General features: G+C 40.6%; 1 protein-coding gene across 1 annotated transcript in view; it reads right to left on the reverse strand.

Moving 5' to 3' along the window:
- The window catches only part of LOC119732553, a 29,268-nt gene extending 11,304 nt beyond the window's left edge, over window positions 1-17,964 (reverse strand). Inside the window, exon 1 of the mRNA XM_038206117.1 lies at window positions 15,283-17,964. Within this exon, the coding sequence (XP_038062045.1) occupies window positions 15,283-16,227 (945 nt within the window). The 5' untranslated portion in view covers window positions 16,228-17,964. The remainder of the gene's footprint in view (window positions 1-15,282) is intronic.
- Between the last annotated feature and the right edge of the window lie 75 nt (window positions 17,965-18,039).

An 18,039-nucleotide genomic window follows, 5' to 3' on the forward strand; every position in this document is an offset into this window, starting at 1 on the left:
ACACTGTATACTCTATTATCGAGCGCTTGCGAGAAAAAGATGATAAGTTTACTCGGGTTTACACAAGGATTCTGTTGTCAATATTCTCTTCGGGGATATTACAGTTCACTGCCGTATATACGAAGTAGTTTAAATCGAAATTAACCCCAATTTATTCCTTTACTTCAAATGCATTTATTCAAACGAACGCATTTATTCAAACGACTCCATTATTCATTAGTATTTTCGATCTCTCTATTACAATGACTGCATATATTCGTATGCTGATTTGCATCTGTTTGGCTGTGAGTACGGGTCCCATCCCTTATTGTTGGTAATACAATTCACCGTGAAAATACAGATTAGGCCGTGTGTTTGTGGTCTAAAAAGAGTGACCTTTTTATGCAAGCTGCACAGAAACAAAAATTTTCCTTCTGAAATTCATGAATTGCCCCAGAGGCTTGAGGAATTGAACTACATGCAAGAAAAATTCCATACCGCACGAATGTTTTACATGCAGGGAAAACAAGTGTTATGAATTCGATACTGAAAACAGGTCTCTTTCAAAGGTGATTGTAGTGTCCCTTTTGTGGGTATTTTGCTGCTATTTATAAACTGTTTTAGTAGCCTACTAATAATATAACTATTAATGTATATTCTGGTATGGTTTTACTTTCGTTGTAATTGTGTACAAGGCCGGATCCAGAACACAATTTTTTTTGGGGGGGGAGGCACAAAAATAATGTTTCTAGAAAAAGTGGGTCCAAACATTTTCCAACTCAAATTTAATATGAATAGGAAGAGGGCACTTTGTATTGTTTTTTGTTGAGTTTCGTGGTGGCTGCCTTTTTTTTGCGACTTCACAGGAAAAAAAACATGGCGCCTGTTGTAATCTTCCACCTGGTTGCGTTGTAGTTGTTATTTGATGTCGGACAACTTAGAAATATCTACCTTAATAAGTCGGATTTTTTGTGTGACTCACCAAAGCAACAGTGCTGACGTCATGAACACATTAGTCCCTAGTAGTGGACGTTGCCATGGATACTATTGGGAATCCGACGACGTAATGCACTTTAGGCTCCCAAGTGTAACGAATCAAGGCTTCTCTGGTTCGCAGTGCTCAGTTTTTTTAAGCTTCAACATAAAAAAATAAGCCGTCGTTCAGTCGTCGCATATACTTCACTTCGTACTGTTTCCAAATGGTTTCTTTTATGGGGCTCCAAAGTAAAGCCAACGAAAACATATTAAGCTCCCTGTATGCCTTGAATTAGCACTGTAGGCCTTGAGTCCCGACTAGACGCCAATATGACGTTATAATGCTACGTGTCTACCCACGTGTACAAATAAAGCGTTTATGGATAAAGGAACAAATAACAGAGTTTATTTCCAAAACGCAATATAACCATTTGAAAAAAGGTGGAGAATCTGCACGGTTATGACCTTTTACGAATAAATAAACATTATAACAGCTGTTTTTTAACTTCATGTTTCGCTTAACTGTATTCTCAATTTGTGTTTAACTATATACAAGCCATGGAAACTGACCTCGGGCAGCCAGGAGAAAGTGGGATTATAAAAGAGAACAACTGAATGGCGTATATCGTGTTTTGAAAATAAACTCTTCAAAAATCTGCCCTCGGGCGTGACGTCAGATGCGATGGGTCTGTTGCAAATAAAATAAAAGTCATTTTGTGAACAGATGCCCTGCCATAAAATGGCACTCGAAGTTTGTAAACAAACATGTGTGCAGCGTCACCGTTTATCGCAATAGTGTTGATGGTTTGTATTGTTGAAAACAAATTACAGTTTGTTTTTGACTGCATGGTCGGTATGGAGATAGAGACGTGTCTTACAATGTCATGAAGTAAGTTGCATGCCACACAAAGTTGTGTGAATACACAAGCCGTAAATAATGGGTCATCCTTTGTCGATTTATGTACTTTAAAAACAAAAAGGTGCCTTTTTTGTTAAAAGTCCATGCCAAATTGTGGCACCTGTGGGTGCTTTAGCTGTGACTTCAACGGTTAATATTTGATATACAAATGATGAACCTGAAATGTCGTTGACTGTGTACATCAAGTTTGCCAAGTCAAATTCCCTTCATATATCAAATAACAACGAAACACAAACAGGGAATACAGGACAGCTAAAATATTCGTCAAATTTTTGTGATATATATCCTCGGCCCCCGTTGTCTCCTGCTGCGACTTTATCGTAAAGATCTTATATGCGTCAAGGCGGGGTCAAGAGGCAAGGATTTGCGATACTAGTCTATTCATGAGATGGAATATGCGTCGGGATGATATCAATTCAAGATTGGATTTTGCCCTTTACTGATAATTATCTGATTAGCGCTGCATACTCATGCAGTATTGTCCCAAGTGACTGTGAGAACAATTCACAGACAACTCTGATTGGACTCGAACCCACGACCTCCTGCTAGTAGTGCAGACGTCTTACCACTCGACCACCGAGCTTGCCGGGGGTCGGCTGGCAGGGTGCATATCTATATTCCCCAATACCTATGTAGTAGTAGTAACATTTATTTCAATGATGCCTATAATAACAATTATGTACAATCATGTATGAATTAGAAAAAGTCAGTAGTATAATATTTGATAGTTATGTACACAGTGATTAATAAAGTGTGTAATTAAATACCAACATTTAGGTATAAGGTTAAGCAGAACGCTTTTGTGCCCTTACCTATAGACAAACATACAACCAAAGAACTGTAATATGGGACAAACAAAACACTACGTGAGACACAAAGGACAAGTGTGTGAGACAAGGCCTAAATAATGCACACAATAATGACATTTCAATTTATGAATATGATTCGAGAAAGTGAATTTCTTTAATTTTTGACAAAGGCAGATAGCGAGGGTAATGACTTAAGAGAATCATCTAAACAATGGAGCAGAATGATCACGACAGCCAGCATTCAAAATTACACGAACTGCTCGTTTCTGTAAAGTAAGTAATTTGTTACACTTAGATGGCAAACTACCCCGGGTCAAGATTGAGTGATTAATTATGAATCATACAATGTTAATAAAATCTTACTAGGAAGATTAATGTACCCAATACCCATGTTCCCCAACCCTAACTCTAACCCTTACCCTAACCCTAAGGATTTCGGGGAACATCGGTAGTGGGGAACACAGGTATTGGGGAACATCGGGTAGATCCCGGCTGGCTGGTTTGAATCCATTTTGTTGTGTACCCGCCGGTTATTTTTATACTAGATTAAAATTACACGGGACACACTCTGAGAAACCCACAGCACATCAGGTATATTGTGAAATGAAAATAATAAAAGTCCTATGTCTTAAATAGTCTGGTTCCCTGACCCCATCGTCCTTTAGACTTCGAAAATAAGGGTCCGGTAACTAGCGGTGAACCTGGCATACATTTCCCTGGATTCCGGGTAATGTTTGTTAAAATAATTATATGCATGACGTGCGTAGGTCTGAAACCCGCCTCGCCTTCTGGATTCTAAATCCCAACGGTATTTTTTGCGCGCAACCTTATCTATGGCAAATATCAATACAGAGAGAAATATTGCTGTTCAATATTTACAACATATATGTAGGTGAAATGCTAGTCCGAGAATCACCCGTTATCCATTGAACCAAGTCTCCTGTATAACGTCTGATATGTCAAAGCATAACCCGTTTCGCGGATACCGCCATCTTGCTTGAAATCGTGATTGCGCAATAGCTCGGGGGGGGGGGCACACGTGACCAAGACTGAAAATCCTTACCGTAAAAAGGCATGGGGAAGTCAGCTATAGCTGCTCTGCAAAATCTCTCTTTTTTATTGAAAAGAACACAATTTTGGATACAGAGTTTTAAAAACTGATAAATGGGACATTGAGCTGTCCATGGGTGATAAAAATAATTTAGAAATATCTCACATGCAACGGCACCAAAGTCGAAAAGGGAAAACTGATCGCGAAAAAAGTAGTCACATGACCGCGTATGTAATGAACGCTGCGGAAAATTTGGTATCGCACTTACGACCCGGACATGAGGAGTGTCCGGATCGTAAGTGCGTAGTTAATTTGTTCAATTATCCGAAATTCCATCCAAAGATAATCACCCCGTAAAGTAGTCATTTTGCAAAGTGATGCATTGCAAAATAGAGCGCCCATTTCATGCTAATTTCACAGAAATACGAGCTCACTCTTGTGCAAGGCTTCCGCTCATCTTTTTTTACAAACCTTCAATGTCATGGCCCACGAAATGCTTTAATAGCAAAGAATTTGAGGAAATACAAATTGTGATTTGGCCCACGTAGAGAATTCTGGACCTTTTTACAGGTCTACGCCCCTAAACACTGTCTTTAGAGTGATAACCTTCAAAGATGAGACGGATGGCAAAAAAGCGTTGCCAACACCCAGTGCTATAGGGGCACGATTATGACAACCGTACACAGTTATTTTAAGTGAAAATAAGCCCTGCTGTCTAGTTTACAACGCACGACGTGGTTGTCAACCAAACGCTTGCCTACTGCAATGGTGGTCGATCACTGGGACACCGGATGATCACGTGGTACTTTGACGTCATTCGGTCAGATCCTATTGTACAAAATTCGATTTTGCCATTGAATTATTGGATGTTACTTTTAACAACTTCATTTTCATGCGAGGGCGGATCCAGACCAATTTTTTTTTTTGGAGGGGGCACAAAATTACGGCGTGGGTTTCGGGCCCGCTTAAGGGCCCCGAAAAAAAAATGGGATTCCAGATGCTCTGTGGTGCGATTTGAGGCAATTTCTGACCACTTTGACAATTTTTTTTGAGGAACTGTGGTGTATGAAGTGCCTGCCTTTATTGCGGCGTCACTTCAAAAAAAAATGATCCGTTTTCGGGAGGGGGGGCATAGCCCCCGTTGCCCCCCGAATCCGCCCTTGTTTTCATGACGCACATTTCTACGTCAAAGTTCGTCCACTTTTTTTACAATGATGATTTGCTGTAGTCATCGATTATTAATATCCGTTTCACTATCACTATCAATAGGTTATTTTTTTCGATCCCTTTCTTGCTAACCCTGAACTCGATTGTGTTAGAAGCACTCGTGAAAGGGCCTATAAATTATAGTTTCATTGAATTATTTCATAGAAATCAAGAGCCTCGGTCAAGCTCCATGTTTTTCGCAGAAATTGTCCAGCAAACAATAAAGTGTTCAAGAATAAGGTTAATTTGTACGGCGTGTAATTATTTGAATGATTCTGTATTTTTCCCCTGAAAGCATTCATAACATGCAGTAACGCTATATGGACTGAAAGTCTTGAGTATACAGGGTGTCCTGAAAAAAATGGTGCGTGTAAACCCCGCCATTTTCGCCAATTTACAACCGGAATTTACTTCAAATGTTTACACGATCTTCACGGTTACAGATTCAGCTTGAGAATACCGTTTGTTTAATTAAGATTGCTTTTGTAAATTCAGAGATATGTTTGAATAACCGCAAAAAAAAACATTTTGTGCCACTAATAGGAAGCGAGTGCTTCAAAGATCAGACAATGCAGCTCTTTCCCTATGGGTGTAAGACAAACATTCCATTCACACGACAATTATATGGTTTTGTTCTTATGTTGAAACAATTTAATAGTACAGACAGGTTCACTTCTTTAAAACTTCAATGAAAGAGTTCAATTTAATATAAATAAATATTGCACACTCTGCTTAAAAATATTAAAATCACTAACAGTAAAGTGATTTGGTTTTAGACTAGGACTATACTGATTTTGACTGCTTCACAGAAAGTGGCACAAAATGGGTTTCTTGGCTTTGCCGTTATTCAAACATATCTTCGGATTTACAAACGCAATCTCAATGAAACAAACGGTATTCTGATTCTCAAGCTAAATCTATTACTTAGAAGATGGTGTAAACATCCGCAGATGGTTGTAAATTAGCAAAGATGGAGGGGTTTACATGCACCATTTGTTTTTCAGGACGCCCTGTATGAGCAACCAATTGAATTAAATGATCGGATAATTACTAGGCAAATAAACTTCAGTTTGGTTAAAAAAAAAAAACACACACACACACAATCAGTCCGATAAATCTATTAATTTATTTACTTCAACCTCGTGCCGGAACTCACGAAGCGAGACTAATTTGTCAGAGACGTCATTGTTGAGGTTCGTATTTTTGCCAGTAGCTAGGATATTTTGACCTTTCGAATTCGCCGGTGATACATGGTACAGGCAATTCAAAAATACAATAGGATTTCAGTATGCACAATCGTAATACGCAAATACACTAGCTGATAATCAATTTTCTTTAATGTTGTTCCGTGTTGATTGTAATTCTCGGCTTTCGATGTATTTTCATGTTTTTTGCATCACATGTATCACAATTTGCACACAAATCTTGAAGGGGCATTACGGTCTGAAATCCCAAAAATATCATGCTTTTGATTGTTTACTTATACTATGTTAAAGGTCTAGTTGAAAGGAAACTAACCTGTTTCTTAACGTTCCCGAGAAAAGAAGGGGGAACGGTTGTTTACATCGGACACGACGGAGTACGCATACGTATTTCCTGTCGTATACGTTCAATAAAACGATACACGTCATGTGTGTCACATAAGTAACACACAGCATCAATACACTACACATGTTGTTTCTTACACGTCTGCAGTGAATTTGTATTCTTGTGGAGACATTTCTTTGTTCTCGTGTAGTAAAGTTTATTTACGTGAAAACCCTGTGGATACGCACACAATCTTTTGTTCCCTATTGTGTGCAGAGAGTATCAGTGAGTATTGTGTGACACACACAATGTGTATCGTGCATTGAATGGACACGGCTGGAAATACGTATGCGCATGCCACAACATGTCTGCCGCCTCCGATGTTTACAAACAACCTGGGTTTTGTTTTCGTCTTTTCTCGGGAACGGTATAAGACATATAGCCTAGTTTCCTTTCATCTAGACCCTTGAAAAAGACTATCCAAACGTTTTCGGGGATTTCAGGCCGTAATATCCCTTTAATCCAAGTAAGCTTTTTGATAATCTTTCGGTAGGTTACGTTTGGGATAAACGAAACTAATGCTATAACTGCATCAGTTTTTTTCCCTTCCTTGAGGAGACATGGCATTCGTCTGCTTCGCCCGGCGTGCGAAGACGCCATGTCTTCAATTACAGTAGTTGATAAATGGCGTGGATACTTTGACCCACTCCAACCTATCACCGCGCCAAGCTTGATAAATATAACGTATCGAGAATATAACGTAACGAGAACATCCATAGCAGAGTTTCAAGGCAGGAATTTCTATACGAGTCATCGGATTGATAGTTTCAATCAAATCCATGTTTTATTCTTTTCGAAATCCTCGGGTTTGTCTCCAACTTAGGGTTTATCAATGATCGTCAGGTCAAGGCACCAGACTAGCTGACACGCAGGTCGTATACCTCGTTACGGCCGTCGGTTGTCCGTCTCATTAATGGCTACTGGTGTTCAAGGACCACAACAGATGAAAGCCTATAATTTCTACCACTTTGCCTCTCCTTCAGTCGAGCATTCAGCAATTGAGCAAGCCTGATTCGAAGGGAAACTAGACACAAACGGGTATTCCTTCTGATGGGAAACCAACCAAACAAAAACACATTTGCCTATTACAAGTGGGTTATTGTTTGCCTTCACGGGGCTGTATATAATTCAATCAATACAAAAGCAAATTGTCTGTCGATCCTGTGCCGTATGGGAGCTACAACCTCAAGAACAAATCGCTTCTGTATACTCAAACTCCATGCAACAGTGGAGTGAGAAAACGTGCTTTGCAACAGTGAAGTGAGAAAACGTGCTTTGCATGTTAAAAATACGATCATTTGCCCGTCCCGACCCGGGGTAAGAAATGACATTTATCTTAATTGAAAACAAAGTGTATCAATTTTGTCATTTCTTGAACCTTTAAACCTTTAAGCGATCATAGCTGCTAAGGCGTTTTGAGGCAGCCCATATGCTCCGTAAAAATTGTATTAATTTATCACTACAATTCCTTTAACGGGAAAATTTTTCCAGAAAGTTAAATCGTTGTGGAAGTTTAGAAAGACAAGAATTGACATTCTAAATTGATTGTCAAAGTCGTATGTTTGTTTCTTAGAACTCTTTTCAACCCTTAACGTGAAATTACATTACAGTTTCGAAATAAACCCCTACAAAATTCCGTCAAACGATTCCGCTATCTAGAGACATTTTTGAAACTTCATGTGACGTGTATTATTGACAGCATATTCCTCGAAAATATGATAGCTATTGCTCCGATGGCTCAATCAGTTAAGTGGGCTCGAAATGAAGGGGAGAAATCGATGTGTTTCCATGGCAACCTCAGCAACGGACGCTACCAATGAGGCCAGACGAGCAGAATTTGTAATTGTATATAATATATAGATGACACTGAGAAACGTATACCGAAGCAGGTGGAATTCCTGAGCGAGGAAACGGAGTGCACTTAATACAACATGAAGTATGCATGATTGTTGTGTATCATCTCGCTGTTTTTTTTCTGTTGTATTTTATATTGCTGTTGTACGGTCATGTTATTCCTTACGATCAAGGACGTGGGGTAAAAAGCAGTGGCGTTTCTAGGGGGGGGGTGGTGCTACCCCCCCAAAAAAAAAATTTGTCTAGCCCACCCCCCCCAAAAAAAAAAAAAATCCATACAAAAAAAATGCACTAGCAAAATGTAAGAATGTGACGTGCATGCGAACGGTCTCCCCCTAAATTAAATAAATCGTCGTGAGAAGGGTGCAGTTGTACACTTTTAGTTAATATAGTGTGCCTGATTGTAGGATTTTATCAGCGCTCCCCATTCCATTGAAAATATGGCACGAGCCCCCCCCCCCCCTCCCCCTATTGATTTTCGGAGGTCTAAGTGTCCGGAGAAAATAACCGGTCTTCATTTCAGCATGCCTACCTGAAAAAATGTATGGATCCACCCTGCTAGCCCCCCCCCCCCCAAAAAAAAAAAAAAAAATATTGGCTCTAGAACCGCGCCTGGTAAAAAGTAAAGTAACGTCCGTCACGAGCCAATGTGGCCCATCAGGCCGGCGTTTATCTCCGGTTTCAGTAGCATGAAACGACTAAGAATATTTCTATAACGGTGTTCAACATGTATTCTAAACTGTCATAATTATAGGTCAACATCTTTTTACCTATTATTTACTATTATTTATTTATTTATTGTTAAGAAACCCATGTTATTCCTGTACTTTAACAAATCGTTTTATTATGTTTACTCATTTACTGTATACATAGCAATTTAAGACACAATGCAGTGTTTTGTTTTATTCATAGTTTTATTCATTATTAATATCGTTTTATTTCTTTTAAGGTTTTACATGGTTATAATTCATTAACATTGTTTTTAGTGTGTCCTATTTAATCGGTTGGAGAGCCCCTCGACAGAAACCAAGTTTCTTTTGGGTAATCGAGCTGGTTAAATATTGTATTGTGTATGTTTTTGTTTGAAATGTTCATGAGTATTTTTATGTATTAAATGCCATTGTTTGTTGTAACAAGTGTACACGTATCCCAATAAACAAAAATGAAATAAATGTATATGTAATTGTAAATATTTATATCTTCCTAGATGGGATGCCAGTCCATCGCAGGTTACTCCTCAGCAGGCCGGGACCTATTTATATTCCTGGGTGGAGAGAGGGAAGTGGGGTGAAGTGACAAGCCCAAGGACACAACATATGACTAGCAGCTAGATTCGAACCCCTGACCCTCTGATCGTGAGTCACAAACCCTAACCGTTACACTACCCAACACTATCAAGGGTTGGAACAGATGGTTATCTGAGACATCAGTAACCCGAGGACCTGAGCGAAAGTACTCGGTAGTTTCTATGTACATTATTTGTGGGACATGCCCAGGAAAAAAAACAAGTCTAAATATAACAGGAACAAAAGATAGGAACAGTACGAGTCCTCGGTAGTAAACTCAGACTGTCTGTACACACAAGCCGGTTGTTATGTCTTTTCTCGCATAGTTCCTGTCCTGGTAGAATGTGCCGCGTGAAATGGCATATAGGGATTGACAGGGCTTTTGTTGAACGGGGAAATATTCCAAAATTAACATTATTTTACTTTCCACCGATACAAATTAGGTAAATTCACTCGAGGCTACATGGTTATAGGTTCATCGCAACAAAAGTACTCGAATTATTCCTCAACTTAAGTTCTAACACATCAGCACCTTACTTTTGTGGTGTGAGTTTGGAATGTTTGCTGTATGGCGGGAAACTGTGGAGTTAGTTTCGGACCCACGACATCCTGCTTACAAATGCACATCGCTCGCACTATGCTCCCTCTAATATTATTCCTCTGACAACAGGTTAAGTGTTTCGGTGAGTGCTATTCGACACGCTGGAGAGACCATTTGAGGGCCGTGAAATGAATAAAATGAATGATATTCGCATATTATTGGCTATGACAAACGAACAGGGCAATAGGCCAGTCAAAAGTTCAATTTCGTTCCTCGCTGTTAAAAACAATGTTATATTTTGTACATGTATATTGACTCACGTTCAACCAAAGTGGTGAAAGGCACCGGATTTCACAGGAGTCCAAATTCCATGTGACACTGGAAAAGTGTTCAAGACGTGCCAGCCGGTTTTTATCAACCGTTTAAAACCGGCCACGTGACGGGCTCTCGACCAATAGGAATGGGCAAACTGTCTTAGGTATTTATGAATATTTTTAATCAAACCGAACAGCTCTAACAGAGGAATTTGAAATTGGCAACGAAGCCGAAGGCCTCCTTGTTGTCTGTTGTTGAGAGGATACAAAAAGTCCTCGATTCATACAACGGCTCAGCACTGACAGCATCGGTTTCAATGCTAACTTGAAAGCGTCTTTATAGGAGACAATCTAATAAAACTGGCCAAATCCTTGAACTCAATTAAGTCAATTCAGTTTGGACCGGTCTGTATCTAATTCACAACCGTAATAATAATGTAGGCGCAGCGAGCGTAATGCAATAACGTTTTCTACAAGATGTTGACATCCTGTGCTACGTGTATATAGGCCCAGGGTGTAAGTGGACACGACGTTCGTTATTAAAGGTAAACAAATAAATGCACTGAACCTGTAAGCTGAAGGCCTAAGGTTGGGAACATACCCCACAAAACCCCAGTACCTAACCTACATAACTGTCTCTACAGGGTGAGTCAAACAGAACGTGACCAAATCAAAAAAATATATTCTAAGTTTATGTTATCGACTATTATAACCATGAACAATTCACGTAATTTGCATTTTCTCTTCCCAAGTTATGTCTGTTTTAATTTAAATGATCACAAAATTGCTGCCCACCATTGATCAGTTACCGTTCTATGAACTGACGAATCGCCATTAAATACAACGAAACGTGGACGTTTTCCCACCTCCACGAATGAACGAAAACCTTTCAAAGGAAATCAGACAAAAATCGTAATCAATATTTCAGATGATAAAAAAGGTTGACTTGTTCCTCATATTCAAAACACAAAATCGGACAGTTAAATAAAGTTTCAGTCTTGAATCAAATGATTTAAATTTCATTTGTGTTTGAATGCATGTGTGTAATCTGTAATTCTCAATCAGCTCAATAGCTTCCAATGGCATTCCATGGACAGCTATAAAAAAAAAAGAGGTTATTTTAGTAAACGGTACATAACTGCTGATAGCATGGATCAATTTCAGTAGATCTTTTCTTCAGATGAGTGGAAGATCATGCTCTTTTATTAACGACATACTTCAGTGGTCTATCAAGTTTGATTGCTTTTAAAGAAAACAAGCTCGATCGGATCTCGGAAGCTGCGGGCCAACGAATTCGTGTTCATGCATGAGTCACGTGATTGTATTAAATTTTGGAAGTAGCATTTTTCGTTTTAAAACATCAGTTTTTTTTAAACCTGTGATCCCATGATGACCGTTGACCCCAGTTTGGTCATGTGACATGTTGGGGCTGGGCTACTGATACTTTTTATGTACGGGCAATAGACAATGTCCACATTTCTGTTACTAACTAACTAACTAACTAACTAACTGATTAACTAACTAACTAACTAATAGAGAGACGTGATGATTTGTTGAGCTGCTACCCGCAGCTAAAAATCATTAATCCAGGTCTCTTTCTTTTTTACTCCACCCTTTGGGGTGCAGACCAGTAAGTAGGCCCAAAATGTAAACGCCAGCCAAATTCCTGGTTTGTATACTGTCAATTGTTCTCATAAAGGAGAGTTTTGTATAACAGTCTTTAAACATGTATTTCTGTAAAATTTGGGGTGAAATTGGACACGAAAATCGCTCATTTTGTAATGAAGCTGAGCTGTCATTTTTTTTCAAAATGGGGATGGGCTTCAGGACTGCTTTTAGGGGTGATCATCTTTGGAGGAAAACAACCTTAATTGATGAAGCAGGGTCAATAAAGCTTTAATCTTACCTGTTAGATTTTTGAGTATTTTTTCCTATTTTTTGAAGTGGGTGTATTCATCATTCGTGCATGAATGTCTATGGTGAGGCATCGCCATTCGGTGTAAGGAGTCACTTTTTTTCAACAGAAAGTTCTGATATTTTATGTCAGTCCGTGTATGAGTATGCAGTGTGTCCTTTGGAGTACGAGGTTGACGAATTTCCAATCGTGTTTGTCGTGACGTGACCACTTATTCAATATTGGGATGAGAACTTTATCAGGGGTTAGTTTTTGCAACACAAGCTGAACCATGACGTTGATGTCAGGCAAAAAAATGCATCAATCATTCATCGACTTTAAAGGGTTCATGAAATGAATATTTTCTTCGAAACATACATTGTGGAACTTTCTTTTCCTCTTAAATGTATGAAAACTATTTAACGTCCCTTTTGGTTAATTTTATGGAAAAGTATACGTCTCTAAACATTTCAAGGTTTCCATGCTTTTCCTGACAACTGAGGGCGTTTGTACTGTGATGTCGTTTCAGGAAGACACTGTTCAGTTTGGGGTTTTCTGTTCAAAATGTGTACCCCAAAACATGCTCACTGAAAAGATCTTCGAGAAAAATTTGCTCACTGGCTTACAGCCATGTACTGACACAACAAGGAATCACCTAAGAACAGAACATTTCCGACAGCAAGATATCAAACGTTTTGGCAATTTTTGGTGCTGAAATAGTAACATTGAGGATTCTGCCTGGATGATTCTTGCATAAAAACCAAAAAGGTACCAAATTACCCTTGAAAAATGGCAAAACAAAAATTGTAAATAAGGTAAAATGGGATACAAAGGTGCATTCTAGGACTGCATTAAAATATACATTGCAGATGCCCTTTAAAGACAGAGCTACCTATTTTGTAATCCATAGGTCTACGGCTCATGCCCTGTTTCTCTCCACATTCTTCTTCATAATTAGAAGAGGGGTAAAATGATGCGACATAGAATCTCTTCAATCGCGAACCCTATAACCACAATGTAGTCATAATGGCTTTAAAACCACAAGAAGACTGTACTCGCGCCGTTGCTCCGATATATTACATGAAAATGAAGCTTGTATATAGCAATTTCCTGTATTCCTGGAGACGCTACGTCAGTCGACAGAAAGTGACGCATTTCTCTAAATAATACCACGTGGAACGGTGTAATAATTCACTGAGGTAAAAGAACCTAGCTGAACGATTATTGCGAGAACACAACATGAAATTCTGGCTTGGATTTCGGGCGGTAAAACTCGTGCACAGGTATAGATGCACCTAGCTAAGTGCGCCTAAAATGGCGGATGAGTGCGTGCTGATAAACACAAGGAGGTTTTATACAAATGAACGTGAAAACTCTTCTACCCGTCACTCAGTGACGATATGAAATTAATTTAAAAACTCCAAAGCTGACGATCTTTTTTTCGGATATGAAGATTGGTTGTCAGAACGAGTTGATTCAGTTAGTATAAACAAATTGACTGGAACGGCATATGAACCCGTGACCTAACCAATACGGCACCGGCGCTCCATCAACTGAGCTACTGAGCTTTATGTTGGCGATTTGCCAAATAGTGAGAGAGTACTTCGGCTGGTTTAAACTTCGCTCCCGTATCACGTATCCGTAATTCCGTATTGATTTCGCGTATGACGTCATCACTATGTGCGTTCTTCTCATACGTGATGCGGGAAAGTGCTAGGAAAACTACCTATGGAAGCCGGCTGATATGGGAGCAGGACGTATGAATGTTCGCCATTTTACACCAAATTTGTGCCAAAATGATTCTTCTAATAACTTCCCCTTCTTAATTTCATGACGTGGGCGATATCTCAGGTTGCAGTGGGAGTGCTTTTAAGGGTGAAGTTATCGAGACTTATTTGGTGATTTTTTTTTGTGACATCAAAGTCGTGACTGGTTCATGTATATCGTATGTACTATATACAATGTAAAGGGCAAGTGAGGTGTAACATTATGTAGTAGGCCTAAAGTCCTAGAACAGCTTGTGTTCTTTACGGTACGTCATTGTTTTAGAAACACATTCTAATTTAACCTGTCTGTTAAAAAAAACAGACTTGTCTAGGACTAGAACAATGAAGTACAGAGTGTTCCAGAACAGTGCAACATTCAGTAACAAACAATTAAAACTGTTTAATGGGTTTTTTTCTTCAATAAAATTATATATTACATTAAATTTTAAATATTTCTAAATCCACACCTTTGCACTCCATTCCATTTGGGTCCCTTGATCCAGAAATACAATCAAATAAGTGAAAGGGTGTTAATTTTTACCTCGGCCACTCTCACCGTGATGTCACCAACTTCAACGCCTATTCAATGCTTAACTCGGATTCAGCATGTCCAGGTGAGAGTGGCCCAAGTAAAATTTTAAGTTTTAATTATTTGTTTTCAGAATGTTGGACTTTTTGGCACCCTCTGTCTAATTTTGGTTCATTTTCTGTTGCATTTTCTGTAGCCACCTACCGGATTGACAACAATGCGTGTACGTAGCTGCGAGATGACGAAACTGAAGTTTGAATGTCTCATCACGTATGTGTGCACGTGCGATGCGATTCGGGTACGTGTACGGATGCCTAAACTCTCTCATGTCTTTATTAGGATTGCTTATAAGCCATTAATTCGTGTGATCCATTTGGCATTTGATGCTTAAAACATTAGAAATGCTGCAAGTATGGGAAAGAGGCAACCAGAAATCAGTCAGAGAGCATGCGGCTTTTTGATACATAATCAAAGGGCAACCGACATTGTTGCGTGAAAAAAATATTTGATCTTCTTTAAATTTTTACAAAACAAACCAGGAACTAAGCAAGTGTTGTTTTTGTGCAACTCACCAGAGTCAAGAGCCAAGGAATGTAGTAAATGACGACCACGAGTGCCACGGTCTTGGACATCCTGGTACACCTCTTCAAGTTCAGGTTCTTCATCATCGTCTGTGTCCGCTCCACCATCTCCTCCCGGGATGCAGGCTTGGTCTGCTTTGCCCGGCAAACACTGCAGCAGCAACAGCAGCAGTAGATGCGGCAGCGGGCCTCCCAGGCCTCCCAGCGGTCAGCCACGGTAGGGCCCGGCGGGCTAGCTGTGTGGTTCCTCCGTCCCAACTCCGACGATGACACGCTGCTGCTAGCCGGACTGGGCACTGGCCCGGACTGCCGCCGCTTGATGAATTTCCGGATGGACACCAAGAAGCCATAATAGCAATACAACAAGAGCGGGATCTGGGGTAGGCTCAACGCCAGAATCACAAAGGTGAAGTCGCTGGAGTATTGGAACGTGCAGTAGCCGTGACGATTTGTCACAGTGGTCCAGGTTGTGGAGCTGAGGGCGGCCGGTAGGCAACCGATCACGGCAGAGATGACCACCATGATGATAACTAGACGTTTGAGTTGCGGGCTTCCCAAACGGGTCCGGTACAAGATGGGTCGCCGTATCGCAAGGAAACGGTCCACCGTCATCAGGGACACCACGGCGGTAGAGGCAAGCTGGATGGTCGTGGTCAAGGCTCCGTAAACCAGGCACAGCTCAGTGGGATAAGCCACGGTCTTGAGGTACCAAAACGCGGCCAAGGGGAACACGGTGAAAGACGAGATGAAGTCAATGATGGCCAGGGCTAGGATGAGAATATCGGGGTTGCTGACCGACCGGAACTTGTGCACAGCTAGAATGGTCAGGAAACTACAGAAGCTGACCAGGATTCCAATGAGGATGACGACCGTCGCATGGGCGATATCCCCCGGTGATGTATCGCCGGTCGAGTTGAAGGATGCCTCGGCATCCATAGCGGTCTTCTAACCTTATAATCCCTGTCTCCATACAGCGTGGGCACACCGTCAACTTGGTATTCCACAAACGTCATTCGAATAATTGTTAGTAAAATAAGATTTCAACCAAATTATGTTGTCCAAGTCCGCAGTCATTACATTAAAAAAAAATGCTTTACATATTGTGACTTGACATCAAAAGAGATGTGTCTTAAAAATTATGTTATATCAGCCTGTTCGTTAAGGAGCACTGCAGCGTTATCAGCCGAGGTCGATTTCACAATATGCGGACATGAATCAGAAGTGTCGCTGGTACTCGGCCGCACGGCAAGTGACTGCGACATTGAAACGACAAAGAGGTTTTCAAGACGATGTATCTATCCTTGTAATACGCAAAGCAAACTACATGTGAAGCCATGGACTTGCCTGTTTACATTACCCAATTATCTCTGTCTGCGTAAACAATGGAGCATACACAGTAGCATCATGACGTACCTGTTGCCTGCCGTGGCGCATCTATGTAATGTATGCGGAGGATTCTCTGTCTTAATAAATGCCGTGCACTCGGTCTCAATCGTTTCGACTCGTGGCAATAAACTCCGATCGATGTGGCTTCGCGCCAGAATGATGATTAGGGCTACCGTTCCAAGGTTAACATGACCGACATTTTGCCGCTTGATTCTGCACCAATTATTGTCTCTTCCACAATAAGTTGTTTGTACAACTGAAGGAATTTTACTGGCAGAATTATAGTCAACGTCAGTTTTGTATGAAGAGCAATCTGATGTATAAGTGATTGTAAGTTACATTTCACATGGACAGTGGTTTTTAAGCCTCGAGAGCATATCCTGAATTCCAAGAAGTTCTACTCCTGCAAGTCATGCTGTCTAACCAAATAATCGTCTATAAGGGATGAGCCACACTCTGGAGTTCCTTCGGTTAATTTGTATTCTCCGGACACGTCTTGTCGCCGGTTGTATCTGGGTCTCGAACGGGGGGGACGCGAGGTTTTACTCCGGGCGGCACAGACCCGACGCGTCCACTCGAAGCGTTTCCATTCCGGAGTCACGAAGACACGCGTGTTGACTTAGAAATCTCCGCACGTGATCCCTATACGATACGTGCTCTTCCACAGAATCTCGAAGATTTTATCCAGCACATGAGTTGTTGATTGCAGGTATGGGAGCCGACCGCTTATCACGACGATCCAAATGACTGCAGAGCGAGTTCTCTTGCAAGTCAGCAAACGTGGCCCTTAATTGGGCAAATAAATCAGTACATCGCATATCACGCCTCTGAAATCCCGTAGAAACTGAAGATTTAATTTCCTGTATACGTCATTCAAAACAATACCCGTGAGGATGCGACCACTCGTACATTGACAGCGACGTCATCACGAGTGTTGCGTTCATACCGATCTGGTTATCAGGCAAACTAATTCTAATCATTCCATCAAAGATATTGCCGCCACATCGATGTATAGTGTCCACGTACACGAGACCCTCGATTTAATGGGTGATTGTCCAGTGAAATCGAATGACAATATACGATTGGTTCGCCAGTTCATAATCTTTCCATCTGCTCTACAATGTCATGTACACACCACACGCACCCCATAGTGCAGAACATATCTGGTTGCATGCAATAATACACGATCGTTCACTGACACAGTCAGTCCGCGTATGTTTTTTCATCCCACGTTGCTATGCTGACACAGAAGATGAGCTCCTGCGAGGTTTCGGCGAATTTGTTATGCGCAAATGGCATGCGTAGTGTCATCTTGTGCGGCGCCGGTGCGCGTGCGAGATGATCGGGGATTTTACCCTCGAG

The sequence above is a fragment of the Patiria miniata genome, unplaced genomic scaffold, assembly GCF_015706575.1.
Source record: "Patiria miniata isolate m_02_andy unplaced genomic scaffold, ASM1570657v1 HiC_scaffold_24, whole genome shotgun sequence".
Taxonomy (NCBI): Eukaryota; Metazoa; Echinodermata; class Asteroidea; order Valvatida; family Asterinidae; genus Patiria; species Patiria miniata.